At 42.8% G+C, this 27,316-nt stretch overlaps 1 protein-coding gene across 2 annotated transcripts in view; it reads left to right on the plus strand.

Annotated features, from left to right (window-relative positions):
* The window catches only part of DNMBP (dynamin binding protein), a 123,087-nt gene that overhangs the window by 14,489 nt on the left and 81,282 nt on the right, over nucleotides 1–27,316 (plus strand). For both annotated transcript variants that reach the window (XM_003904112.5, XM_009215143.4), the window contains 2 exons: nucleotides 23,383–23,537; nucleotides 25,936–26,058. In XM_003904112.5, coding sequence (XP_003904161.2) covers nucleotides 23,393–23,537; nucleotides 25,936–26,058 — 268 coding nt within the window. In that variant the 5' untranslated portion in view covers nucleotides 23,383–23,392. The remainder of the gene's footprint in view (nucleotides 1–23,382; nucleotides 23,538–25,935; nucleotides 26,059–27,316) is intronic.

The following is a 27,316-nucleotide window of genomic DNA, read 5'->3' on the forward strand; positions in this document are numbered from 1 at the left end:
CTTCTTATGATTCCAAATGTTTAAAAATTAAAATATAATTATTATTCACAGTAAGTGTTAATCAGAGGTGATTTGCTAGTTTGCTGATTGTTTTCCCTGCAGTGATCAGCTGACAGTAAAAATAGCACTTCATGTTCACAAGTGTTCACAGGTAGCAATAATACATACAGGAGATAAGTATTTGAAAAGCAGTCTGTAAATGTAATTGTACTGTAATGTGTCCAGTGGCCTTGCAGAGAACTGCCCATTGTAGATCAATGCCCACTGTGCCTGACATGTGGCAGCACCTGGGTGACTCCACTGTCCCTTCTTTTTTTTTTTTTTTTTTTTTTGAGACGGAGTCTCGCTCTGCCGCCCAGGCTGGAGTGCAGTGGCCGGATCTCAGCTCACTGCAAGCTCCGCCTCCCGGGTTCCCGCCATTCTCCTGCCTCAGCCTCCCGAGGAGCTGGGACTACAGGCGCCCGCCATCACGCCCGGCTAGTTTTTTGTATTTTTTCAGTAGAGACGGGATTTTGCCATGTTAGCCAGGATGGTCTCGATCTCCTGACCTCGTGATCCGCCCGTCTCGGCCTCCCAAAGTGCTGGGATTACAGGCTTGAGCCACCGCGCCCGGCCCACTGTCCCTTCTTGAAGACAGATGTGCTTATTATTGTTGCAACAGCCACTGGCCCCAAAACACAAAGACAGTCAGACAGTGTTTATATAGTTGCTCTTCCAGATTAAGTTTTTCACATTCTTATAGAACAGTCTGTCTCTCTGTGTGTTCACTTTTATTTCCGTCCATCATAAGACACAGGTGCTCCAAGTCAAATATCTGCAACCGCTCAGGCCCACCAGCACTTCGAAGCTCACCCCATGAAATGCCCCCAACAAGCCTCTTTGGTCATGACTTAAACAAAATTGGATGTCTTTTTCCTAGATTCCCCTGCCAGTATTTTGGTGAGGCTAGAGCTTAGTGTATATGGTAGGTAGAGGGTGTCAAGAAATGAGGTCAAACTTGTGTGCAGGGACTAGCTCATGACAAGCTTTGTATGATCTGCACACAAGTTTTAGACACTTCCTACAAATGATGGATGGGGAGCCTTAGAGGAACTTCAAGCAGTAAAGATGGATAAGATTTCAGTTTTGGCCAGGTGCCGTGATCATGCCTGTAATCTCAGCACTTCAGGAGGCTACGGTGGATGGATGGCTTGAGCCCAGGAAGAGACCAGCCAGGGCAACATAGGGAAATCCATCTCTACAAAAAATACAAAAATTAGCTGAGCGTGGTGGTACACGTCTATTGTCCCAGCTACTCGGGAGGCTGAGATGGGAGGATTGCTTAAGACTGGGAGGTCAAGGTTGCAGTGAGCTGTCATTGCACCACTGCACTCCAGTATGGGCAACAGAGTGAGACTGTCTCAAAAAAAAAAAAAAAAAAAAAATTTGTTTTCAGGCTGGGCACATTGGCGCATGCCCAGCTACTTGGGAGGCTGAGGCTGGAGGATCACTTGAGTAGGAGTTTGAGTCCAGCCTGGGCAACACAGCAAGACTCTGTCTCTTTAAACAAACAAACAAAACCAGTTTTAAGAAGATAATCCTAGTTGGGTGTGGAAAATAGGACAAAGGCAGATAAGACTGGTAGGCAGCCATTTAGGAAGGGATTGCAGGAGCCCCATAGAAAAGATGGTGAGAATCATAGTTTGATGTGTTTAAAGGATTTAACAGTAATGCCAATGTTTTTCCTAGAAGTACAGGATATGTTTTAGAAGAGTCAGTAAATTGATTTCATATCCCTCTTCTGTTTCTGGAAGGCATTTGGCAAAAGCTTTCTTGGACCCATATGCAGGGATTTCATTCATACACTTCTGCCAAATCCTTGTGGGTCTGCTGTGAAGACACAGCTCATTTAGAGCTTAGAGTAGAGGGGCACGTCAATTGCATTGTCCTCGTGACCAGTAACCACAGAGTCACATTACTCCCCCTTCCTCTCAAGAAGACAGCAGCAGTTTTGAGAAGCTGGCCCTGCCCGGAGCCTGCTGCCTCATCCCTATTATTTATGTTCCCCTCTGCCTGGGTGCTGTTGTCATCACTGTTCTCATTGCTGACATTTACTGAGTACTGTATGTACCATTTGCCAGGAAATGTATTAAATGTTTTACCTACATTATCAAATTTAATCCTTATACACTCTATGAAATAAATTAACGGTTGTTATCTTCCATTACAGATGAGGAAACTAAAGTTCAGAGGGGTTTAAGTAACTTGCCCAAGGTCACATAGCTTGATAAATGGCAGAGCCAGAAATTGAAACTAAATTCTCTCTGACTGGAGTCTGGGCTCTTAACTGTTATGTAGTTATTACTTAATACAATGTAGTAGCAAATATGACTTCTGTTTTTAAATTTGCTCTTTTTTGTGGCATCACCCGCCCAGTGAAAGTTCACTTAATCAAACACTGTGTTTGTTACCTACCCTTCATGCCCATCCTATAACAGGCATAAAACACAAGTTTAAAATATCTATTAAAACATGAAGTGCAGGAAAAACTTTGTAGGGGAGGGGAGGTGGGTGTGAGTGGCAGAATAGGGAAGCTATTTAAATTTCTAGCTTTTTTCAAGGCAGAGTATTCATGTATGCCTTCTCTATTTTTTTTTTTCTACCTTCACAGTTTGTTTTTTTTTAAAGACAGGGTCTTGCTCTGTTGCCCAGGCTGGAATGCAGTGGCACGATCATAGCTCACTGCAGCCTCAAATCTCTCAGTCTTAAGCGATCCTTCCCACCTCAGCCTCCCAAGTAGCTATTACTACAGGTGCACACCACCACACCCAGCTAATTTTCTATAAATTTTTGTAGAGACAGTCTCACTATGTTGCCCAGACTGGTCTTGAACTCCTGGCCTCAAGTGATCCAACCCCCTTGGCCTCCTAAAATGCTGGGATTACAGACATGAGCCAACAAGCCTGGCCTGCCTTCACTATTTTGTGTGAAGTATAGAGATTTCAGAAAGAGGAGAGACACTTACTTTTAAAAATCGAGATATAATTCACATACCATAAAATTCACCTTTTTACAGTATATAATTTAGTGGTTTTTAGTATATCCACAAAGTTGTACACCCATTCACCACTAATTCCAGAGCATTTTCATTACCCCCAAAAGAAACCTCATACCTAGTAGCAGTCAGTGCTCATTTTCCATTCCTGAGACATTCATTTTCAAACATATTAAATACCAAAATACATCCCCATGCTATGAAAAAGGTTTTGGGAGTCTCTATCCACAATTCCCCTCTCTTTAATGCAGATAATGATAATAGCTGACACTTGTGTAATGCTTACTATTTGTGAGGTACTATTTTTCGTGCTTTAGATATATTAATTTCATTACAACCCTATGAGCAGGTTTTATTTTTATGTTGAGTCTTTATTTTTATTTTTATGTTGAATCAGGATCTTGCTGTGTAGCCCAGATTAGAGGGTGCAGTCACCACTCACTGCAGCCTTGACCTCCTGGGCTCAAGTGATCCTCCCACTTCAGCCTCCTGACTAGCTGGGGCTGCAGTTGCATGCCACCATGCCCAGCTAATTTTTGTATTTTCTGTAGAGATGAAATTTCGCCATGTTGCCCAGGCTGGTTTTGAAACTCGTAGACTCAAGCAATCTACCTGCCTCAGCCTCCCAGAGTGCTGGGATTACAGGCGTGAGCCACCTTACCCAGTCAGGTTCTATTATTAAACCCATTTTACAGATAAGAAAGTGAAGACACAGAGAAGTAACTTGCTCCAAAGAAGCAAGTAAGTAATTAAGTAGTTGTTCTAATAAAAAGTTAAGCACTTGCTGTAATAAGGGATGGAGCTGGCATATAGATCTCGGCAGTCTGGCTCTATAGTCTGTGCTCTTAACTATTACATTTTATTTTGTTTTGTTTTTGATACAGGATATTGCTCTGTCGCCCAGGCTGGAGTGCAGTGGTGTGATCTGAGCTCACTGCAGCTTCAACATCCTGGATTCAAGCAGTCCTCCCACTTTAGCCTCCCAAGTAGCTGAGACAATAGGCACATGCCACCTCACCTGCCCAATTTTCGGATTTTTTGTTTTAGAGGTGGGATCTCACTATGTTGCCCAGGCTGGTCTTGAACTCCTGAGCTCAAGCCATCTGCCCCTCTCAGCCTCCCAGAGTGGTGAGATTACAGGCATGTGCCACTGCTCCCAGCTTAATTTACATACGCTTTAAGCTGATCATATTTCTATTTTAAAATGATATGAAGACCTTGAAAACATTGTGCTAAGAAGCCAATCACAAAAGACCACATATTGTATGATTCCATTTACATGAAATGTCCCAAATAGGCAAATCTATATATAAAGTAGATTAGTGTTTGCCTAGGGCTGGAGAGGAGAGGGGATGTTGTGGGGAAATGGGAAGTGACTGCTGGTGAGTATAAAATTTCTCATACCGGCTGCGGTGGCTTACGCCTGTAATCCCAGCACTTTGGGAGGCTGAGGCGGGTGGATCACAAGGTCAGGAGTTCGAGACCACCCTGGCCAACAGTGAAACTCTGTCTCTACTAAAAATACAAAAATCAGCCGGGCATGGTGGCATGTGCCTGTTGTCCCAGCTACTCAGGAGGCTGAGGCAAGAGAATCACTTGAACCCGGGAGGCGGAGGTTGCAGTGAGCCAAGATCGCGCCACTGCACTCTAGCTTGGGCAACAGAGTGAGACTTCATCTCAAAAAAAAAAAAAACAAAATTATTTATGAGGTGTTGAAGTTCTAAAATTGATAGTGATAACGGTCATACAACTCTGAATATGCTAAAAACTCATTGTACACTTTAAGTGGGTGAATTGTATAGTATATGAATTATGTCTCAATAAACCTGTTTTTAAAAAATGATATGAAGAGAAACAACCAGAATAATGATGTTCCTTAGAATATCTTTGCCTTCACCTGGAAAAAGATATATATATATGTGTGTATGTGTGTGTGTGTGTGTGTGTGTGAATAAAATAGACAAAAAGAATCCCTGCCCTGTAGGACATACAGGAAACAGGGATGGATCCAAAAGATAATAGTTAACTCAGATGATAAGAGTTATGTGTGGGTTTAATAGAAGACTGGGGTACATAGCAGTTTAGCTGATCTGAGCTTGACTAGGTTGAATCCTATAGTCTTCCATTTGAGTTCAAGTCCGTTTTTTCTTTTTCTTTTCTTTTTTTTTTCTTGAGACAGAGTTTCGCTTTTGTTGCCCAGGCTGGAGTGCAGTGGTGTGATCTCGGCTCACTGCAACCTCCACGTCCCAGGTTCAAGTGATTCTCCTGCCTCAGTCTCCCAAATATCTGGGGTCACAGGTGCCCACCACCCCACCCGGCTAATTTTTGTATTTTTAGTAGAGATGGGGTTTCACCACGTTGGCCAGGCTGGTCTCGAATTCCTGACCGCAGGTGATCCACCTGCCTCGGCCTCCCGAAGTGCTGGGATTACAGGTGTGAGCCACTGCGTCCGGCCTCAAGTCTGTTTTTTCTTGTCTTCATTCTGGGGCCCAGGCTAAAGAGCCAGGGGCTTTCAGGGCATGTCTTCTAATGGCAGATTACAGGAGCACTAGAGGACAGGCCAGACCATAAAATAATGGCTGAAAGCCTGTGCTTATGCCATCTCCACGTCCTACCAAAATGTGACAGGGAAACATACTCTGCCTGTAGTGGAAGGCACTGCATAGTTACACAGTAAAGGGTATGGATATGTAATTCTATATTTGTATAGTATTAATGATATACATTATTATACACATATAATTACACATCTTGTAAAGATATAATTCCTACAAGAGAGTGAAGATTATTGAATAGCAGTTCAGTCAACTAGAGTATATATTACAAGGATAAGAAGTAGCTGAACAACGTTTGAATATAGAGGTGAATGGATATGGGTATAGAAAGGGCTAAACGTTGGCTGGGTGCAGTGGCTCGCGCCTGTAATCTCAGGAAGTCTGAGGCGGACGAATCACTGGAGATCAGGAGTTTGAGACGAGCCTGACCAACATAGTAAAACCCTATCTCTACTAAAAATACAAAAATTAGCCGGGTGGAGTGGTAGGCACCTGTGACCCCAGATATTTGGGAGACTGAGGCAGGAGAGTCACTTGAACCCAGGAGGCAGAGGTTGCAGTGAGCCGAGATCGTAACCACTGCACTCCAGCCTGGGTCACAGAGCAAGACTCTGTCCCCCCCCAAAAAAAAAAAAAAAATTGTCAGGCATATCAAGATATTGCTAGAGGAGTGGAGACAAATTGTGAATTATGGGTGGTTAAATGATGCAGTGATCTTTGTCTTGTTTCAGTGTTGCTAGTAGGAATTCTAATTCATAACACTACGATGTAAAGACATTAGATATTTACTTATCTAAATCTCATTTTACCTGTTCTAAGCTCCCTCTACCTGGCTATTGGAAAACTTAATTTTAGGCATCATTGGAGCCCTTCTTCCTTTCCTGTACCCAGTGGGCCAGGCACGAACAGAGCAAGTTTAACCCTTATATGCAACTCTGACAAGGACATTTAAAGAAAAGAGAGTTATAGACTAATAACTCTTGAGAGCATAGGTGTAAGAATCTGTAACAAAAAAGTACCAAACTGAAAATTGAAGTCTGTAAAGAGGATAATACATCATAAGCAAGTAGAATTTATCCCAGGAATGCAAGGTTGATTTAACGTTGAAATTTATGACATCAGAATAAAGGGGAAAAATGGTCATCTCATTGGATGCAGGAAAAGCATTTGATAAAATTCTCATTAGATGCAGGAAAAGCATTTGATAAAATTCAAGAACTATTCATGATTTTTTTTTTTTAAGCAAAACAAAACGCTGCAGAACTGGAGTGAAGTCGTGAACTATTTCCCCCGCCCGCCTCTGAGCAGGAATTCCAATGATCAGACATGCTAGCTGCCTAGATGGCCCCGCAAAAGTCTGTGGAGTCTCTAGGACATAGTTAATTAATATACCTGTGATCATATGCATTTGCTAATTGTTAGGAAGTTAGTAGTCCAGTTTATATCAACTACCATATGCTACTGTTAGTTTTTGTATCAATTTTGTAATATTATTAAAATATCCTCTCTGTTCTCTCTCATAGCAGTCTGTAATATAAATCTCCCACCTGTTTCTTTCTCTTTTCATCTTTTTTTTTTTTTTGACACATGGGCATACTCTGTTGCCAAGGCAGGAGTGCAGTGGCATGATCTCAGCTCACTGCAACCTGCACCTCCCCTGGGTTCAAGTGATCCTCCTGCCTCAGCCTTCCAAGTAGCTGGGACTACAGGTGCGCACCATCATGCCCAGCTAATTTTTATATTTTTAGTAGAGACAGGGTTTCGCCATGTTGGCCATGCTGGTCTCGAACTCCTAACTTCAGGTGATCCACCTGCCTTGGACTCCCAAAGTGCTAGGATTACAAGCATGAACCACCTTACCCAGCCTCTCCCTTCATCTTATCCCAGCTACTCTTTGTAATGTTTTATCCCCAGATTCATGGTTTTTATTTGGATGTATCATTTTCTTTTTCTTATTTATTTATTGTGGAGATGAGATCTCACTGTGTTGCCCAGGCTGGTTTCTAGATCCTAGCCTCAAGCGATCCTCTTGCCTCGGCCTACCAGAATGGTGGGATTACAAGCATGAGCCACCGTGCCTGGTCTTATTTTCTTTACATAACATATTATTGCCCCCCATCTCCTGTTAGAGATTTCCTTTTTTTTTTTTTTGAGACAGAGTCTCGCTCTGTCACCCAGGCTGGAGTGCAGTGGTGCATCTCAGCTCACTGCAAGCACTGCCTCCCAGGTTCACGCCATTCTCCTGCCTCAGCGTCCCGAGTAGCTGGGATTACAGGCACCCGCCACCACACCTGGCTAATTTTTTTTGTATTTTTAGTAGAGGCGGGGTTTCACCGTGTTAGCCAGGGTGGTCTTGATCTCCTGACCTCGTGATCCACCTGCCTCGTCCTCCCAAAGTGCTGGGATTATAGGTGTGAGCCACTGGCCTGGCCTTAGAGATTTCTTTTACATGAAGTGAACCTTCCCACTGTTGAATTTTGGGATGAGTTCTAACATACCTCAAGAGTCATAGACTGTTTTTAGTTTGTTGTATTATAATTTCAGGCTCACTTTGTTGCTCATACTCTGGGCCTTGATGTACTGTATGGATATTCTAACCTCTGAGTATTGTTTCAAGCTCACTTGCAGTTTGTTTTCCTTTTTCTTCGTTAAATATTATCCTGCCTTGCAGTTTTTTTTTTTTTTTTTGAGACGGAGTCTCGCTCTGTCACCCAGACTGGAGTGCAGTGGCACGATGTCGGCTCACGCCTTGCAGTTTTATATCTGGGGCTTTGTACTTTTTCTTTTCTCTTTTTCAAAATTCAGCTTAAAGTAATTGGAATCATTCTGGCACATTTCCCACCAAATAAATTCTCCCTTGCTTTTGTGGGGACAGCTGTCCTTTACCAGAACATATCACGGAAATGTTGTTAGTCTCTGAACTCAATTTTTTTTTCAGAGATGGGGAATTATAGGCATACACCACCGCGCCTGGCTGAGAACTAAAATTTTAAATCAGAACTTTAATAAATTAATGTGGGTCAAGATTTTCCATGAAATAGCATTAGCTTTACTCGTGAACATTCCCATTCGCTTTCTTGAATGGAGAAGAAAGGTGTGTATCCTGTGTGTCTTAGAGAAGGAAAAAAGGCTTGAACATCTAGGACATTGAGAGGCCAGGCACAATGGCTCACACCTGTAATTCCAGCACTTCAAGAGGCCAAGGCAGGCAGATTGCTTGAGCTCAGGAGTTCGAGACCCACCTGGCCAACGTGATGAAACCTGTCTCTACAACAAATATAAAAAATTAGCCAGGCATGGTGGTGCATGCCTGTGGTCCCAGCTACATGGGAGGCTGAGGCAGGAGGATCGCTTGAGTGCCGGAGGCAGAGGTGGTAGTGAGCCAGATTGCATCACTGCGCTCCAGACTTCACTTTCTGACACCGCTCATCCTTTCATGCAAAGAGAAGAAATTATTCATTTAGCCTTCACATTGTTTTGTATGAGCTCTTGTATTGTCAAGGACAAGAGAAATGTGCAGTCGCTTTTAAGGTTAGGTATTCCTTCTCATTGCTGGGACTTGAGATTTTTTAAATGGATTCTCATTCCCAAAAGGTAATGTTGACTGGAGAGTTCAGTTCCAAGACATAAGGATGCTCGTGGAAGCATATTCTTTTGAAGGAACCTCCACCTGACAGCCCTTAAAAAAAGGGAACCCCTTTCCCAGCTCTTCCCAGGTAGGCAGTCTCCCCTGGGTGACTAAGCGAGACCCTGACTCAAAAAAAGGACATTGATTTCTTTTGACACCATCTAAAAAATCAACCATTCATTGGGTTTGCTGTGTTGTGGCATATTCTCTGGTTCATCTTGAAACTATCAGAAGATTTCATATATACATTTTATTTTCAAGTATAATGGCTGTAGTTTCTATAAAAGGCAAGTAATACTGCAGTTTTTGTTGTTGTTTGTGTAAAGCTGCTCGTCCCTGGTTTTCCATGGTGCTCAAACATTGGTACTCCTTAAAATGATCTAAAATCACCTACCCTGCTAATGATGTTAGCTATTTTTAACTCCAATTGGACAGTTTGTTTCCTCCCAATTTTTCTTCCCCAGAATCTTCAGTTTTCTGAATTCCTTTCCTGATTCCTTCTTCCAAAATATCAAGAATATTTTATACCTTAAAATAGGTTGAGACCAGGCACAGTGGCTCATGCTTGTAATCCCAGCACTTTGAGAAGCTGAGGCTGGAGGATTGCTGGAACTCACGAGTTCAAGACCAGCCTGGGCAACATGGCGAAATCCTGTCTGTACAAAAAAAAAAAGAAAAAATTTTGTAAATTAATTATCTGGGTGTGGTGGCACATGCCTGTAGTTCCAACTACTGTTGAGGCTAAGGTGGGAGGATCACTTTAGCCTGGGAGGTCAAGGCTGCAGTGAGCCGTGATCATCACTGCAATCTAGCCTGGGCAACGGAGTGAGACCTTATGTTAAAAAAAAAAAAATAGGTTGAAAGGTAGAGAAATTCCTCATGTCTTTTTAAATCTTCTGTGGCAGAAACACAAGTTTATCCTTGAAACGGATAAGAAAAAGAAACAAGATGCCTGCCTTGCAGATCTCACTAACATTTGTCCTCATAACTTGGAACACTGGGTTAATACATTTTCTTAGTGTCTCTTGGAAACTGTCTTAAAAACTGCCTGTTTTTACATGTTTATTGTGTTCTTTGTTATCTATAGCCACACCCTAAAGTTTCACTTTGTAGTTTCACCTTAATCTGCAGGTCTGCAACTGCTATCATGTATATTACATCTACAACTTAGTGGAGCTGTTAATTTTAATATGTTGCTTAGCTACTTAGCTCTGACATGTCCAATTTATTTAGTTATGAGTCAGTGGTTCTTAAATTTCCACCCATAATTGAGATTCATGCATGACTTAAGAAATGTGAATCTGAGAGGATACTTAGGAACTCCTAGGTTAACCCATTTGAAAATATTTCTTGAATGTATATTTCCTCAAACTTTGTAGGTCCTGAAATATTAATCTTGGGACCTCCCTCCACCAGTGCAGTTCCATTAAAAAGACAAAACTGATGTAGAGATATAGAAGCAATTTTTTTTAAAAAAGAGCTAAAAAGGGGAGGAAAACAGCAGTTTAATATGGGTGGTGTAGAAACTGTAAATTAGTTAAAACTACCGTCCTGTGAGAGTCAATCCTGAAGCTTTCTTATTTTAAATTCTGTCTTTTGTAAAACAACAACAACAACAAAATTATAGAAGTGTTTGGGTGGTTTAGACAAGGGTTGCTCAGTGTAAATCCTGAGAAGGACTGAGGCGGCCTTCCACGATTGGTGGAAACTCTGACGTGTATCCTGTTCCATCTGGAGTTGCTGCCTTCCAACTTGGGACAAGTTTGAAATCAGCGAAGTGTTACAGTATAAATAGTTTCAGACAGTATAGGACAGCAGATTCCTTTACTTTCCTACCCTAGTTTCTCTGGTCAGCTCACCTAAGCCAGTGCAGGGTTTTCATTTGTTCTTCCAGTTCGACATTCTGTAACCTGTGGAACCAGAGTCGTGTGGTGAGTCAGTGCCGTGGTCCTGGGGGCACGCAGGGTAGGAGGCCGCTGTGGAAGAGCAGATGGCCCAGGCTGTGCTTCTCAGCCATGTGGGTATGCCGCGGCCAAGAAGGGTCCTGCTTTTCCCTCATCTGTTGCTAGTTATCTGAGGAATCTCCGAGGAACCTGGCTGTGACTGCTGACCTTCTGTCCAGAGTGAACTCCAGCGACATAAACTGTAGGAGGAAGTGCTGTTTTCCTAGCTCCTCTCATTTCCTTCCTTCCTGAAGCAGATTTAGACTTCATTTTCTGACACCTCTCGTCCTTTCATGCGAAGGGAAAAAATTACTCATTTAGCTTTCGTATTGTCTTGTATGAGCTCTTGTATTGTCAAGGACAAGACAGACGTGCAGTTGCTTTTAAGGTTAGATATTCCTTTTCATTGCTGGGACTTCTGGTTCCCAAAAGGTAATGTTTTCTGGAAAGCAGTTCCAAAACGTAAGGATACTCATGGAAGCGTATTCTTTTGAAGGAACCTCCGCTGGACAGCCCCTACAGAAAGGGAATCTCTTTCCCAGCTCTTCCCAGGTAGGCAGTCTCTCCTGGTAAAGTAAGCAAGAAAGGAGAGACAGCTGTCTTTTGTCTTTCAGTTAAGGAAACCCCTTCAGAAATTTTGTTCTGGGACCCCAGAATTTGAATTCACATTACGGATTGGCAATATTAGGAAATATGCAGAAGGCATCACCAGTGCTTTTTTTTTTTTTTTTAAAGTCAGGGTCTCGCTCTGTTGCCCAGGCTGGAGTGCAATAGTGTGATCTCAACTTGCTGCAACCTGCACTTTCCAGGTTCAAGCAATGCCACCACAGAGCTGCTCCCCCATACCCCCGCCCTGAGTAGCTGCGACCATAGGTGTTCACCACCGCGTCCAGCTGATTTTTATATTTTTGTAGAGACAGGGTTTTGCCATGTTGCCCAGTCTGGACTCGAATTCCTGGGCCCAAGGGATCTGCCTGTCTTGGCCTCCCAAAGTGCTGGAATTACAGACGTGAGCCACCGTGCCCAGCCTCACCAGTGCTTTTTGAAAGAATATACTGACTCATTTGGAGGAGTACAGGGAACCCAGGCATTAATATTTTTCTAAATTTTTTTAAGCCTTCAAAATGTATGTCTCCAGTGCTTATCTCTCACCTGGGTTTAGAATGGTGGATTTAGGGAACTATTTTTATAGTTTTCTATACACTTTGCTGAATTCTTTATTTTATTTTATTTTTTATTTTTTATTTATTTTGAGACAGGGTCTCACTTTGTTGCCCAGGCTGGATTGCAGTAGCATGATCTAGGCTCATTGCAGCCTCGACTTCCTGGGCTCAAGTTATCCTCCCACCTCAGCCTCCCCAGTAGCTGGGACTACAGGCATGCACTACCACACCCAGCTAATTTTTGTATTTTTGTAAAGACAAGATTTCACCATGTTGCCCAGGCTGGTCTGGAGCTCCTGGGCTCAAGCAATCCACTCTCCTCGGCCTCCCAAAGTGCTGGGATTATAGGTGTGAGCCACTGCGCCCAGCCCATCCCCGTGTTGTTCTCATAAATCCAAATCATCGTTCTGGGCATGTATCACTCAGGGGCCCAGCAGAAAACAGAACGCACACTCAAACTGGGTAATTGGAAGAGGTCCAACTTAAAGCAGAATGGAGAAGCTTAGGGAAAATAACAAAGGATTGTACTGTATGTCAAGGCTAGCTGGAGAGCCACCCTGCTTCTGAAGGGGCAGGGGATGGGATGGTTACCTGACGCAAGAGAAAGCTGTTTTGAGGTCTTCATATGGTAGCTGTGGCGTTTAATAGAACAATGCAGCCAACTCACAGCCCAGCAGGGAGAGAGCCAGGGGAGTAAATATCACAACCTCACTGTCCCTTTGCCTTCAGACCTCCTGCCAGTGCCATCCATTGGCTGAACCCAACTGAAAGCCAGAGATAGGGGAGGTCTTGTTCAATTCTGGTGTGCCAGCCTCCGGGAACACAGGGCAGGCTGGGGCAGACCTGAAAGGGCAGATTTTCAGTATCCTCAATCTGTGCCAAGTTCAGACCTTGATTCCAAAGGCCACATTAGAAATTACTTATTAAACTGTTTGATATCAGTGTCTATCAGGGTAAAAGTTTATAGTTTGTGATCTCAGGAGATTTTTAATGAAATATGTCCAGACTTGAAGATATGTTGCTTAATAAAAATTGCTGGCCAGGCATGGTGGCTCACATCTGTATTCCCAGCTCTTTGAGAGGCCAAGGCAGGCAGATCACTTGAGGCCAGGAGTTCCAGACCAGCCTGGCCAACAAGGTGAAACCCCATCTCTACTAGAAATACAAAAATTAGCTGGGTGTGGTGGCACATACCTGTAATCCCAGCTACTCAGGAGGCTGAGGCATGAGAGTTGCTTGAGCCCAGGAGGTGGACGTTGCAGTAAGCCAAGATCAAGCCACTACACTCCAGTCTGGGCAACAGAGCTAGACTCCATCTCAAAAAATAAACATTACTGAGTCCTCCAGGCCTTCTTTCACATTCACATTTTAGGACATACCTAAAAAAATTTTTTTTTATTGTGGTAAGTGTACATACCATAAAATTTACCATTTTAACCATTTTTAAGTGTACAGTTTTGTGGCATTAAGTAATTCACATTGCTTTGCAACCATTACTACCATTCATATCCAGAACTTTTTTTATCTTCCTAAACTGAAACGCTGTACCCATTAAATACTAACTCCCTATCTCCTCTTATCGCCCCTACCCCCTGGCAGCCACCATTCAGCTTTTAATCTCTATGAACTTGACCACTCTGCGTACCTTATTCATGCAGTATTTGTCCTTTTGTGTCTGGCAGATTTCACTTAGCTTAATATCTTTTTTTTTTAAAGACAGGGTCTCACTCTGCGGCTCAGGCTAGAATGCAGTGGCATAATCACAGCCTCAATCTCCTGGGCTCAGGCAAGCCTCCCACCCCAGCTTCCCAAACAGCTGAGACTATAGGCACCTGCCCCTGTGCCTAGCTAATTTGTTTTTTTAATTTTAATTTTTTGTAGTGTTAGGGTCTCACCTGGGCTCAAGTGATGATCCTCCCCTCTTGGTTTCCCAGAGTGCTGAGATTACAGGCATGAGCCACTGAGGCCAGCCTCAGCTTAATGTCTTCAAGGCTCTTCTGTGTTGTAGCACTTTACAGTGATACATATTGTAATTTTTTTTTTTTTGGAGACAGAGTCTTACTCTGTTGCCCAGGCTGGAATACAGTGGCACAATCTCGGCTCACTGCAACCCCCGCCTTCTGGGTTCAAATGATTCTCCTGCCTCAGCCTCTTGAGTAGCTGGGATTGTAGGCATGCATCACTACACTTGGCTAATTTTTTTGTATTCTTAGTAGAGATGGGGTTTCGCCACGTTGGCCAGGCTGGTCTTGAACTGCTGACCTCAGATGATCTGCCCTGCTTTGGCCTCCCAAAGTGCTGAGATTACAGGCATGAGCCACCGCACGTGGCCCTACATTGTTAATTTTATTTTATTTCTGAATATGTTTTCACTGATACATTTACTCTCATGGCTTTTAACTTTTACGTGTCCATTCCGATGTCTCACAAATCTGCAAGATGGATGATGTAAGAGCAAGGGTCACAGGACTTAAGACATGGCAAATGAGTGGACCTGAGCAGGAGAGGTGGCATCATTTGGAGGAAGTACTCCAGATGTGGAAAGTTCTTAAATATGTGGGACTGACCATGGAAGAAATAAACAGCAGTAAACCAAAAAACAAGTTCTGAGCAGGAAGTGCCTTATGGGAGCTGAGACATTTCATTTGGATGAGACTGCCCGGAGTACTATTTATGAATGACAAGCAGGGTGGGACAAGGTTACACAAATCTGAAGTGGGGCCTGAAAACGGCGTGCTGTGGCCAGACACATTCAGAAATGCCGGATTGAAAAGGATTCTTGCTAAATTGTCTCAGTCTTTAATATACTAATTTTTTTTTATGCTACTCTAAGAAGGAAATATGGTCTATAGCCTTCTTGGAATTTATCATGATCGTGGAGCTCTTGTATTTTGGAGCACAAAGATTAGTGTCCTCAGAACATGTTTTGGGAATTGGTGGGGACTAAACTAAGCTTCTTGGGTGCAGGGACTGTAATTTATCTCCCATACAACACCTAGAAAGTTCCTGGACACATCACTGGAGCAAAGCTGAATTAATAGGTAACTGCCAAAGGCTTTAGTCCATAGACAGTGTTAAAATATGCTTGAGGCACAAAAAAAATCACTGCAGATTTGAGTCTTTCCCCCACCCCCCAATGAATGGGTAAGACTGAATGAGTGTCTCCTTTTGAGATTAGTGCTCAGGCTTTATTTTTTTCCCAGTTGGGTACACACTTGGTGATAGGAGTTGAATTGCTTAGGACAATAGAGGAGACTCTAAATGCTACTGTCTGCCACCAACAGGATTAGAGAGTAAATACTTAGAGTGTTGGGTAAAGGGTCATCAAATGATTCATTTACCCAGTCACGCCAAATTTTTAGTTTGCATAGGGCTTTGGTTGATGCCATTTGGCTTGATAAATATTTGTTGAATGTATGAATTATGGAAAATAGGAAGACGTGTAAATTCTTATCCAACTGTGTTATATATAAAAATTGACATTTTAGAAAGATTAATCAGGTTTACTGCCATTTTAGTGGGGAGAACAGAGCTGCAATTCTGTTAAAATTCCTTGTATTTTAATTTGTAATTCCTTGGCCAGTAGGAATTTGTATTGTATTTTGTTTTGTATTTTAATTTGTAATTAAATTTGTATTTAATTGTATTTAATTTGTATTTAATTTGTATTTCATTGTATTTAATTTGTATTTAATTTGTAATTCCTTGTATCTTAATTTGTAATTCCTTGTATTTTAATTTGTAATTCCTTGGCCAGTAGGAATTTGTAATTCCTTGGCCAGTAGGGAGAGGAAAAAGATACTTAAAAAAACAAAACAAAACAAAAAACTGCTGGCTGGGCGTGATGGCTCACACCTGTAATCCCAGTACTTTGGGAGGCCGAGGAGGGCAGAGCACCTGAGTTGAGGAATTCAAGACAAGCCTGGGCAACATGGCAAAACCTCACCTCTACAGAGAAATTAGCCAGGTGTGGTGGTACACGCCTGTAATCCCAGATATTCAGGAGGCTGAGGTGGAAGGATCACCTGAGCTTGGGAGGCAGAGGTTGGAGTGAGCCAAGATCACGCCACCGCACTTTAGCCTAGGTGACAGAGACCCTGTCTCAAAAAAGAAAAACAACAACAACAACAAAAACTGTAAACAAAATATTGGACTCTAGTTAAGATATATATGTCGAAGTGGTTTATTTTGAAGGGCATCAAAATAAAAAATCTATATATATTTGAAATGCTTCCAAAAAATAACACAAATTGATAAATGAATAAAGGGATAGATAATATGTGGTAAAGTAACTGCAGTAAGATGTTAATACTAGAATCTGGGTGGTGGGTGTAAAATTCCTTCAACCTTGCTGTTTGAAAATTTTCATAGTAAAATGTTGGAGAAACAGAAAAATGGAAGTCTAGAGGATGTTGAAGGAAGAACCAATGAGGTTTAAGAAAAGTGATGTTTGCCATAAAAAGAACGTGGGCATGGGAATCGAACAGGCCTGAATTTGGGTTCTGGTTTAGCTATTCATCAGCTAAAGAGATTGAGTAAATTGCTCAGTGGTGGTCTGGGTTTTGAACCCAGGCACCCTGGCTTTGGAGACTTGCTGTCTACCTTGCAGAGTCATGAGGATTTAAGCTCCTAGATCAGTGTCTGATACTTGGTGGATAATCATACAGTAGCTATTGTTCTTAGTGTACCATCTGCCATAGAGGATGAAGAAGTCCCAGATATTAATGCTTGACCTGGAAGAGTTTTATGACATTTCTATGGCACTGTTGGCAGTGCCATACATAGATAGACAAGCTGGAAGGTAAAACTATTTGTAGGGAAGAGATGTAGTTGTAGATAAGTAGAACTTGAGATTTTGATATGAATAGTTTCATATATTGTGACAGGTTGGATTACTGGAAAAATGTTTTTGAAAGATAAGCATAAAAAAATAGTTTCATATATTTTCCCAAACTTCAACAAATCATCTGTTCACCAAAAATCTGAGAATATTTTATGTGCCAGGCACAGCTGTAGACCAGTAAATAAAACAAATCTCTTCCTTTACAGAGTTTACATTCTAAAAGGGTTTGTAGAATTTTCTTTCCAAAGATATTTATATTTCAAATGAGAATGATTCTCTAAAGGTGGAAAGACAGGCATTCACCAGAAAGGGAAGAAGATGGTGTTTTCATAGCAAATTTTTCTGCTGTCCCTGAAATCATGCCATCTAGGCAGTAGTTTCCTCGGTGGTCTCTCAAGCCCATCTGTGTTCTGATTTCCTCTGCAGTTCTTTTTACTTCCATCTGGAGTTGGTGGAACAGCTTATAGAAGCCATTTATGATTGTTTCAAAATACATGCTCAGGCTTCTAAAATGGCTCTGGCATGAATAAGAGTAGCTGCTTTTCATAGTATATACAGGGCAGAGAAAACAGACGAGATTCATCATATTATACATACTTTCGGGTCTCACACATGAATCATGTCGTTTAGCGAGGCCGTGACTTCAGTACCCTTCTGGGGTGTGTGTTCCTCAGCGATTACGCACTTATTCCAGTGGAGTAGGAGGTCAGTCAGTAAAAGTGTTTATTGAGCCAGATTCTCCTCTGCTTCTGAGTCATTTTCTGGTAGAGTGAAAGGTTCTCTGGGAGAAGCTTTAACTCTTTCAGATTACAAGCGTTACTCCCTTTGTGTAATAGGGTAGTTCTCTAAGTAATCATATGGGGCTTATGCTAATTCTTGATATTTTAGATAATTAGATATATTTAGTCTGATAGATGAAATTTGAGAAAATGTAGTATAAGGAGAAAAATAGTATCTACATTGGCCCAAGGTTAAGGAATTGTTTTGATAACATATAACCATCTAGATGGCTAAGAAGTTTGCAAGATATTATGTGTTTTTATTTTTTATTTTTATTTTTTTTTTGAGACTGAGTCTGGCTCTGTCGCCCAGGCTGGAGTGCGGTGGCCGGATCTCAGCTCACTGCAAGCTCCGCCTCCCGGGTTCACGCCATTCTCCTGCCTCAGCCTCCCGAAGTAGCTGGGACGCACAGTGCGTCCCAGCCACTTCGCCCGGCTAGTTTTTTGTATTTTTTAGTAGAGACGGGGTTTCACCGTGTTAGCCAGGATGGTCTCGATCTCCTGACCTCGTGATCCGCCCGTCTCGGCCTCCCAAAGTGCTGGGATTACAGGCTTGAGCCACCGCGCCCGGCCTATGTGTTTTTATTTAAAAAAAAATACTTAGGACACCACCTATATGTGGAAATCTGACATCTGGCAACTTCAGTCCTCTGGAAGACAGCCAGAAAGTAAGAAAGGGGCCTCAGTGCACATAAAAATAACTGTTGAAAAACCTCTACCATGAACACGTGTCCTTTCCCACCACAGCAGAGTTTGTTAGCCTCACATTTAGAGCTTGTTTACTTTTATTTATCTGGGAACTATATATAATTTTGATAGTGTGTGTGTGGTCTCCCCTCCATAGCAGATCATAAGCAGCAATGTAGCAAGGGGGTGGAAAAGTTGAGGGAGGAGAGCAGAGGGTAGGCTGACATTGAAAGAGAAAGGCCTGAAAGATAGACAGTGCTGATATTGTGTATCACAGCTTAATACAGTAATGTGTAGTCTTAATAATGAACTTGGACCCATCAGCCAAAGAGTAAATCATGTTCAAGTTCTTCTAATAAAAAAGGGAAGTCTGGAGTGTGTCTATTTTTAAACAATCAAAGTTAACCAGGTTTTGACATGTTGAAATGGTAAGCTCTGTAGTGTTTATATGTTTGAAATAGCACATTCTCTGGAAATGCTATAGCAGTGACACAAATTTGAGCTTGCAGTTGATTATGGAAATGATGCATTGTAATAATGACTAACATTTATTGAGCAGCTACTATACCAGCCCTGACCTAGGTGCCTTCACACTGTTAGCATACTGGTTAAGGCTCTGAAGACAGACAGATTTGGTTTCCCATTACACCTCTGACTTACTATGTGACCTTGGACAGCTATCATCTCTCTGATCCTGTGTCCCCACCTGCCACATGGGAACCAATAACATATAATAGGGTCCTTGCGAGGACTCAGGGAAGTACGTGGTACAATGCATGTACCTAGGAAGTACTCAATGAATGTTAGGCACTGTTATAACTTTAATAGTCTTGATGATTATTATGAAAGTATGATTATCTCCATTTTTCTGGATGAGGAAACTGAAGCCCAGAGAGTTTAAGTACAATGTCCAAGGTGAAATCGCTAATAAATAGTGGAGCTGGGCTGTGGACCTGGGTTTCTCTGATTCCAGAAGCCTAGTGCTTTACATTTGTATATGCTGCCTCCTCAGCATGTAATTATAATTAGATTTTTTTTTTGGTAATACTTAGAGAAAATGTGTGAGTAGCATCTGTGGGAAATACCCACTTACCACTTCTCTTTTCCACTGTGGACTCAAGTCATCTTATAGACAAAAAGTCTGTAATAAGTAACACAAAGATAACCTACCTTTGCTTGACAGTAAAAATTAAATACGTAATGTTTGATTGTGTAGCATGATTTATTAGCATCTTCTAGGTACTCCATATTAATATACTCAATGATTTATTATATGCCTAATATGTTTATCCGCATCAGTGTTTTCTTGGATGTAATTTTTTTTTTTGAGACATGGTTTTGCTCTTGTTGCCCAGGCTGGAGTGCAATAGTGCGATTTTGGCTCACTGTACCTCTGCCTCCTGGGTTCAAGTGATTCTCCTGCCTCAGCCTCCGGAGTAGCTGGGATTACAGGCATATGCCACCACGTCCGGCTAACTTTGTATTTTTAGTAGAGACCGGGTTTCTCCATGTTGGTCCGGCTGGTCTCAAACTCCCAACCTCAGGTGATCCACCTGCACTGGCCTCCCCAAAGTGCTGGGATTACAGGCGTGAGCCACCGCACCTTGCTGGATTGTAAATTAACAGACGTCAGGTATGGTGGCTTCTGCCTGTAACCCTAGCACTTTGGGAGGTCAAGGTGGGTGGCCCAGGAGTTTGAGACCAGCCTGGGCAACATAGTAAAACCCTGTCTCTACAAAAAAATACAAAAATATTATCGGCACATGGTTATGCATACCTGTAGCCATAGGTACTCAGGAGGCTGAGGTGGGAAGATTGCTTGAGCCCGGGATATCAAGGCTGCAGTGAGCCATTGCACTCCGGCCTGGACCTCAGAGTAAGACCCGGTCTCATAAATAAATAAAATTAACAGAGCTACCACCATCTTTTCTTTTTTTGTAATTAGGCACTTCATGCTTTTTGATGTGATGATGGTTTTGTGTGAGATGGAAGTTAGAGTCCTCATTCATCTCTTCCAAGACCAAATAAGTACTTGAGCTGATTAAAGAAAAATAGACTTGTACTTGGGAGGCTGAGGCAGGAGGATCACTTGAGCCCGGGAGTTCAAGGCTGCAGTGAGCTATGATTGCACTCCAGCCTGGGCAACAGAGCAAGACCCCATCTCTAAAAAGAAAAGAAAAGAAAAATAGATTTCAGGCCTGGGTACCCTGGTGATCTTCAGCTGTTCTTTTAAGAGACCTAGGGAGAAATGTAGCTGTCATCAAGGCTGATTGTCTACAGGTGGATAGATGTCCACTACTTATGTCCTGTCTTTCTGCTGCTTCAGTACATACTTTGGTTCCCCAGCCACATGCATCAAGGTAGTGGACACATCGTCCTGTTACAGCACAGACACCGTAACAGTACAAGGATTCTCTCCGGGGTTGGGGCACTAACTTCTGTGAACTGAGAACACATACTTGATCTGGCATAGGATGCTAAATCTTATCTGGAGGTGCCATCTACATAGTCCTTTCTTCCTTTCTTACAGATTTTTACTTTTCTAACTTTTAAAAAAAATAAAATAGAGACGAAGTCTTGCTGTGTTGCCCAGGCTGGTCTTGAACTCCTGACTGCAATTGATCCTCCAGCCTCTGTCTCCCAAAGTGCTAGGATTACAGACATGAGCCATTCAGTAGGTTTTCCCTTTCCTTTTCCTTTTTCCTTTTCTGAGATGGAGTGTTACTTCGTCGCCCAGGCTGGAATGTAATGGCGTGATCTTGGCTCACTGCAACCTCTGCCTCCCGGGTTCAAGTGATTCTCCTGCCTCAGCCTCCCAAGTAGCTGGGATTATAGGCACCCACCACCGCGCCTGACTGATTTTTGTATTGTTAGTAGAGACGGGGTTTCACCATGTTGTCCAGGCTGGTCTCAAAACTCCTCAGGTGATCTGCCCACCTCGGCCTCCCAAAGTGCTGGGATTACAGGTGCGAGCCACCGCGCCAGCCCCCAATAGGTTTTCCATCTAGACCTTTGAGGCATGGTCCTGCTGCTGTTCTTCAGGTTGTGGTACATTTGTTTGCAGATAGTCTCAGTAGGTAGGAACCAGAATGCCCTCAGTTTAAGTCCGGGCCCTGCTGCTGTGAGTGCTGTGATCTTGGACAAACAATGTTTTCTAATTATACTGAGCCTTAGTATCCTAATCTTTAAGATCATTATGGGGAATGCCATATTTAAAATCCCTGCTTTTGCCGGGCGCGGTGGCTCACGCCTGTAATCCCAGCACTTTGGGAGGCCGAGGCGGGCGGATCACAAGGTCAGGAGATCGAGACCACGGTGAAACCCCGTCTCTACTAAAAATAAAAAAATTAGCCGGGCGCAGTGGCGGGCGCCTGTAGTCCCAGCTACTCAGGAGGCTGAGGCAGGAGAATGGCGTGAACCCGGGAGGCGGAGCTTGCAGTGAGCCAAGATCGCGCCACTGCACTCCAGCCAGCGCGACAGAGCAAGACTCTCTCCCTATCATAAAAAAAAAAAAAAAAAAAATGTTAATTTCCTTACTGCCCTCTTCAGGCATTCTGAAAATCCTACATTTGCTGACTTGAATCTTTTCTATCACTGTGAGGTCTAGGTTTTTTTGTTTTTTTTTTTTTTCGTAATTCCTGAATTCCTTTGAGGGCCAAATGAAAAATATATGAGGAAATTATTATTTTTAAATTAGACCAGGTGTGGTGTCTCATGCCTGGAATCCCAACACTTTGGGAGGCTGAAGCAGGAGGATCACTGAAGCCAGGAGTTCAACACTAGCCTAGTGAGATCTCATCTCTACAAAAAAAAAAAAAAAAAAAAACAGGCCGGGCATGGTGGCTCACGCCTGTAATCCCAGCACTTTGGGAGGCTGAGATGGGCGGATCACTTGAGGCCAGGAGTTTGAGATGAGCCTGGCCAACATGGCAAAACCCCGTCTCTACTAAAAATACAAAAATTTGCTGGGCGTGGTGGTGCATGCCTGTAGTCCCACCTACTTGGGAGGCTGAGCCTCGAGAATCGCTTGAACCCAGGAGGCGGAAGTGGCAGTGAGCTGAGATTGTGCCACTGCACTCCAGCGTGGAACATGCAACGAGTTTTCATCTCAAAAAAAAAAAAAAGCCAGACACAGTGTTGTGCGCCTGTAGTTCCAGCTACTCAGAAAGCTGAGGTAGGAAGATCACTTGAGCCCAGGAGCTGGAGGCTGCAGTGAGCTATGATCACACCATTGCACTCCAGCCTGAGTGATAGAGCGAGACCTTGTCCCCCCCGCAAAAGAAAAGGAGAAAGAAATGAGAAATAACTTTGATATTTTAAAATATGAGGCCAGGCACAGTGGAGCATGTACTTTGGGATCCCAGTACTTTGGGAGGCCAAGGTGGGCAGATTGCTTGAGCCCAGGAGTTTGAGACCAGCCTGGGCAACATGGTGAAACCCTGCCTCTAGTAAAAATACAAAAATTAGCTGGACATGGTGGCACATGCCTATAGCCCAAACTTCTTGGGAGACTGAGCTGGGAGGATCACCTGAGCCCCAGAAGTCGAGGCTGCAGTGAGCCGTGATTGCCTGGGCGATGGGAGTGAGACCCTGTCTCAAAAATAAAATAGGAAGTACTAACTTATTTGCTTAGCTTTGGCTTCATTTTAAGAATATTTATATCTTAAGCTTTATCATTCCCAAGAAATAGATCTATATTGCAGTGTCTTAAATATTGATGTTTTCTGTTTCTCTTGATCTTTCTTTCCAGGTTATAAAACATGGAGGCTGGCTCAGTGGTTCGAGCCATTTTTGACTTCTGCCCTAGCGTGTCAGAAGAACTGCCGCTCTTCGTGGGAGATGTTATTGAGGTGCTGGCAGTGGTGGATGAATTTTGGCTTCTAGGAAAGAAGGAGGATGTTACAGGTAAGTAAGAGACTCATAATGGACCACAGGCCCTGACTTCTTTCCATATGAAAAATAAAGGCCAGCACTGCACTCCAGCCTTGGCGACAGAGTGAGACCCTGTCTCAAAAAAAAGAAAGAAAGGAAATTATTCCTAGCTGGGGTCAGTGGCTCATGCCTGTAATCCCAGCGCTTTGGAAGGCTGAGGTGGGTGGATCACCTGAGGTCAGGAGTTCAAGACCAGCCTGGCCAACATGGTGAGATAGTGAGACCCTGTCTGTACTAAAAATACAAAATTTGCCGGCTGTGGTGGTGCATGCCTGTAATCCCAGCTACTCAGGAGGCAAGGCTGGAGAATTGCTTGAACCCAGGAGACAAAGGTTGGAGTGAGCTGAGATTGTGCCATCGCATTCCAACCTGGGCGACAAGAGCAAAACTCTGTCTCAAATAAATAAATAATAAAAATAAAAATAAAGACTGGGCACGGTGGCTCATGCCTATAATCCCAGCACTTTGGGAGGCTGAGTGGGAGGATTGCTTGAGACCAGGAGTTTGAAACCAGCCTGGTCAGCATAGCAAGACACCATCTCAATAAATAAATAAATAAATAAATAAATAAATAAGAAAGGACAGGAGGGAGGAAGGGAAGGAAAGAAAGAAAAGAAAGCTAGCTAAGTGGGAAGCCCAAGTCAATAAATTTCAGAATCCTTTTGTGTTTTCTTTCTGTATTCATATGTGGTCTCTACCAGTTACGGGAAGATTTCTGTTACCATTCCCTCTCTCTGTGTTGCTTCCTTCAAGAGGCTGCACTGCTGGATACCAGCTGCCCCAACCCAGGTTTCTATCCAAGTCTTTCCCTTTCCCCCGCTTTCCCTTCCCAGGTCTTTATCCTTTGTGTTCAGTGTTCCTCTTCTCAAAATATGTGTTGTTCCTTTCTTCAGAACCCTGTTGTTTACTACTGCTTTTCATAACCAGCTTTATGATTTGTGGAACACAAGGTGCTCTCCACCTTGTTTTCTCTGGCTGTCTTCTTTGAACATTTTCTACCCTTTCTTTCATTCTTCCCTTGATCTTAGGCAAAAGGCTGAGAAGTGATCTTTCTCTCATTTTCTTCAAAGGAGCATGATTCATCCTGTTCATTCCCTCCTGGATCCATGGCTGGCCCAAATTTATTAAAGTTATCCTTTACCCTCCTACATGCTAGCTACCTCCCACATTCCATGCACCTGGTTAGCTTTCTTCAATTCTGTAAGATACATGTTCACTTCGATTTCTTTCATTAATTAGCCTAGGGAAGGGTGGAAGCTTTTCCCACACCACATGCCTCTGTGTTAATCCAATCCTTAACTTGCATATATTCATATTTATGTAAGTCTGGGTTGGAGTCCTTCGAGCACACTCTGTTGACACTTAATCCACATTTGAGAGATAAATAAATTATTTCCCAGTAGAAATGATATCTCAGCTGAGACAAAAATGATGAGAAGGAGTTAGCAAGGCAAAGATGGTAGGCAGAGAGGATTGCTTGTTGAAGGTCCCTGGAGTGTGAGAACACAGGGGACCTAGAGAAGTTTAGTAGGGCGTGAGGTGTGAGTGGTTGAGGGGGAAAGGTGGGCTGGAGAGATGAGCAAAAGCTGGATCATGGGAGACAGAGTATGCCATGGTAAGGAGTGAAGGAAATGGGAAACCCTGAAAGTGCTTTGAACATTACCAGATTTGAATTTTAGAAAACTCACTGGTGCAGACTTAAGAATGATAGAAAGGGACAAAATTGAAGGCAGGGAAGCATTTGGAAGGTTGCTGCAGTAATCCAGGTGAGAGATGGTGATGGCGTGGACCAAGGTGGTGGGTCTGGAGATAAACAGACCCAGAGATAGAAGGTAAAATCAATCAGACTTTCTGATACTTTTCAACTGGCAGGCCCTGTCTTTCTACCATCACCAATTAAAACCTTATCCACCTTCAGATTCAAATACTATTGTTTTCGTAAAGTTTTTTATGTTCTTCCTGACCTATTACCTACCTTCTTTGAACTTCCGTGACAATTTGTGTACTTACATTGTGATACCAGATTTCAGGATTGAATTATTATTTGTGTCTGAATTCGACTTTTTGTCTGAACTAGGTTTTCAGATCTTTGAAGACCAGAACTATCTTACTTATGTTTTCCTCTGTGGTGTGCTTTGCATATAGCAGCCCCCAGTAAATGCGTATGGAATTGAATTGCATTCTCTCTGTTCTGGATGCATCTAGTTTTGTGCACTATACTTCTCTCCAACAGATTCTCCAATTATGAGTTTTCACAGAGTTTTCAAGTTAGGGTCTATACATGGACTCAGAAGAAAAGTTTTTGTCCTTATACACAGATGGAAAAAGAAATTTCAGTATTAAAATTTAATATGCTTGCTTTCATTTTCAGGACAGTTCCCCAGCAGTTTTGTGGAAATTGTGACCATTCCCAGTCTAAAAGAGGGAGAGAGGCTGTTTGTGTGCATTTGTGAATTCACATCCCAAGAATTGGATAGTCTTCCCCTCCATCGAGGTAAGCTGCTCATCAAATAGTAGACTATTTGAAATTAGATTTTTGGAGTCTGCCCACTTCAACAACCAGATCCGTTTTGAATTTGTGAAGTGGCTTAACCTCTAGAGAGTCCTCGGCAATACCAAAGTAGCTTGGACATAATGATGCCTTATAGTTTAGTACCATTTTACAATTTCCATAGTATTTTCTCACAAATATATTCTCACTTGATCCTCAGCACAGACCTGGGAGGTAGGAAAGTGGGGATTATTAACTGTATTTTATAAATAATGAGAGCAAAATTCAAAGACTGTTGGCTAAAGGTGAGAAGTCTTGGCCTCAGAATGTGAGCTCATCATATTCTAAGTCCAGGATTATCTTTCCACCGCCCCCATGCTGTAACCACACTTCTGGCTCATGCGCGCTCTCTCTCTCTCACTCTCTCTCTCTCTCTCTCTTTTTTGAGGAAGTAGTCTCACTCTGTTGCCTAGGCTAGAGTGCAGTGGTGCGATCTCAGCTCACTACACCTTCTGCCTCCCAGGCTCAAGCAGTCCTCCTACCTCAGCTTCCTGAGTAGCTGGGACCACAGGCACATGCTACTACGCTGGGCTAATTTTTAGTAGTTTTGGTAGAGATGCGGTTTTGCCGTGTTGTCCAGGCTGGTCTCAAACTCCTGGGCTCAAACAATCTGCCTGCCTCAGCCTCCCAAAGTGCTAGGATTACAGGCATGAGTCACTGCGCCTGACCAACTTCAGGCTTTATTTCTCTTTTTTTTCTTTTAAAAACTGATATGGGGCATGGGGGGAGGGAGAAAAAAAAGAAAAAAACTGGATATGGCTTTGCTAACAATATTACCATTTATTAATGCGTAATAGTAGAGCAGGAATTTTGATATGGAAATTAAGAGACAGGTACAAGACATCCCCATTTTACTACTGCCTCATCAGAGCGAGTTTAAAGGGAAGTGATTTAAAAGAGATAGTCATACTTAGCCAGGCATGGTGGTATGCACCTATAGTCCTAGCAACTCAGGAGGCTGCGGCAAGAGGATCGTTTCAGCCCAGGAGTTGGAAGCTTCAGTGAGCTATGATCACATCACTGCACTCCAGCCTGGGTGACAGTGAGACCCTGTCTCAAAAAACAAAAATAAATAAATAAATACACATTAAAACAGGTAGTCGTAGCTGTCTCTCCGTGATTTTCCAAGTATTTCTCCCTTCTTGCACTCTGATGAGATGAATGAACTATAAACTATAAACCATTTCAGCAAGTGTCCTTA

This window comes from Papio anubis, chromosome 11 (genome assembly GCF_008728515.1).
Source record: "Papio anubis isolate 15944 chromosome 11, Panubis1.0, whole genome shotgun sequence".
Lineage (NCBI taxonomy): Eukaryota > Metazoa > Chordata > Mammalia > Primates > Cercopithecidae > Papio > Papio anubis.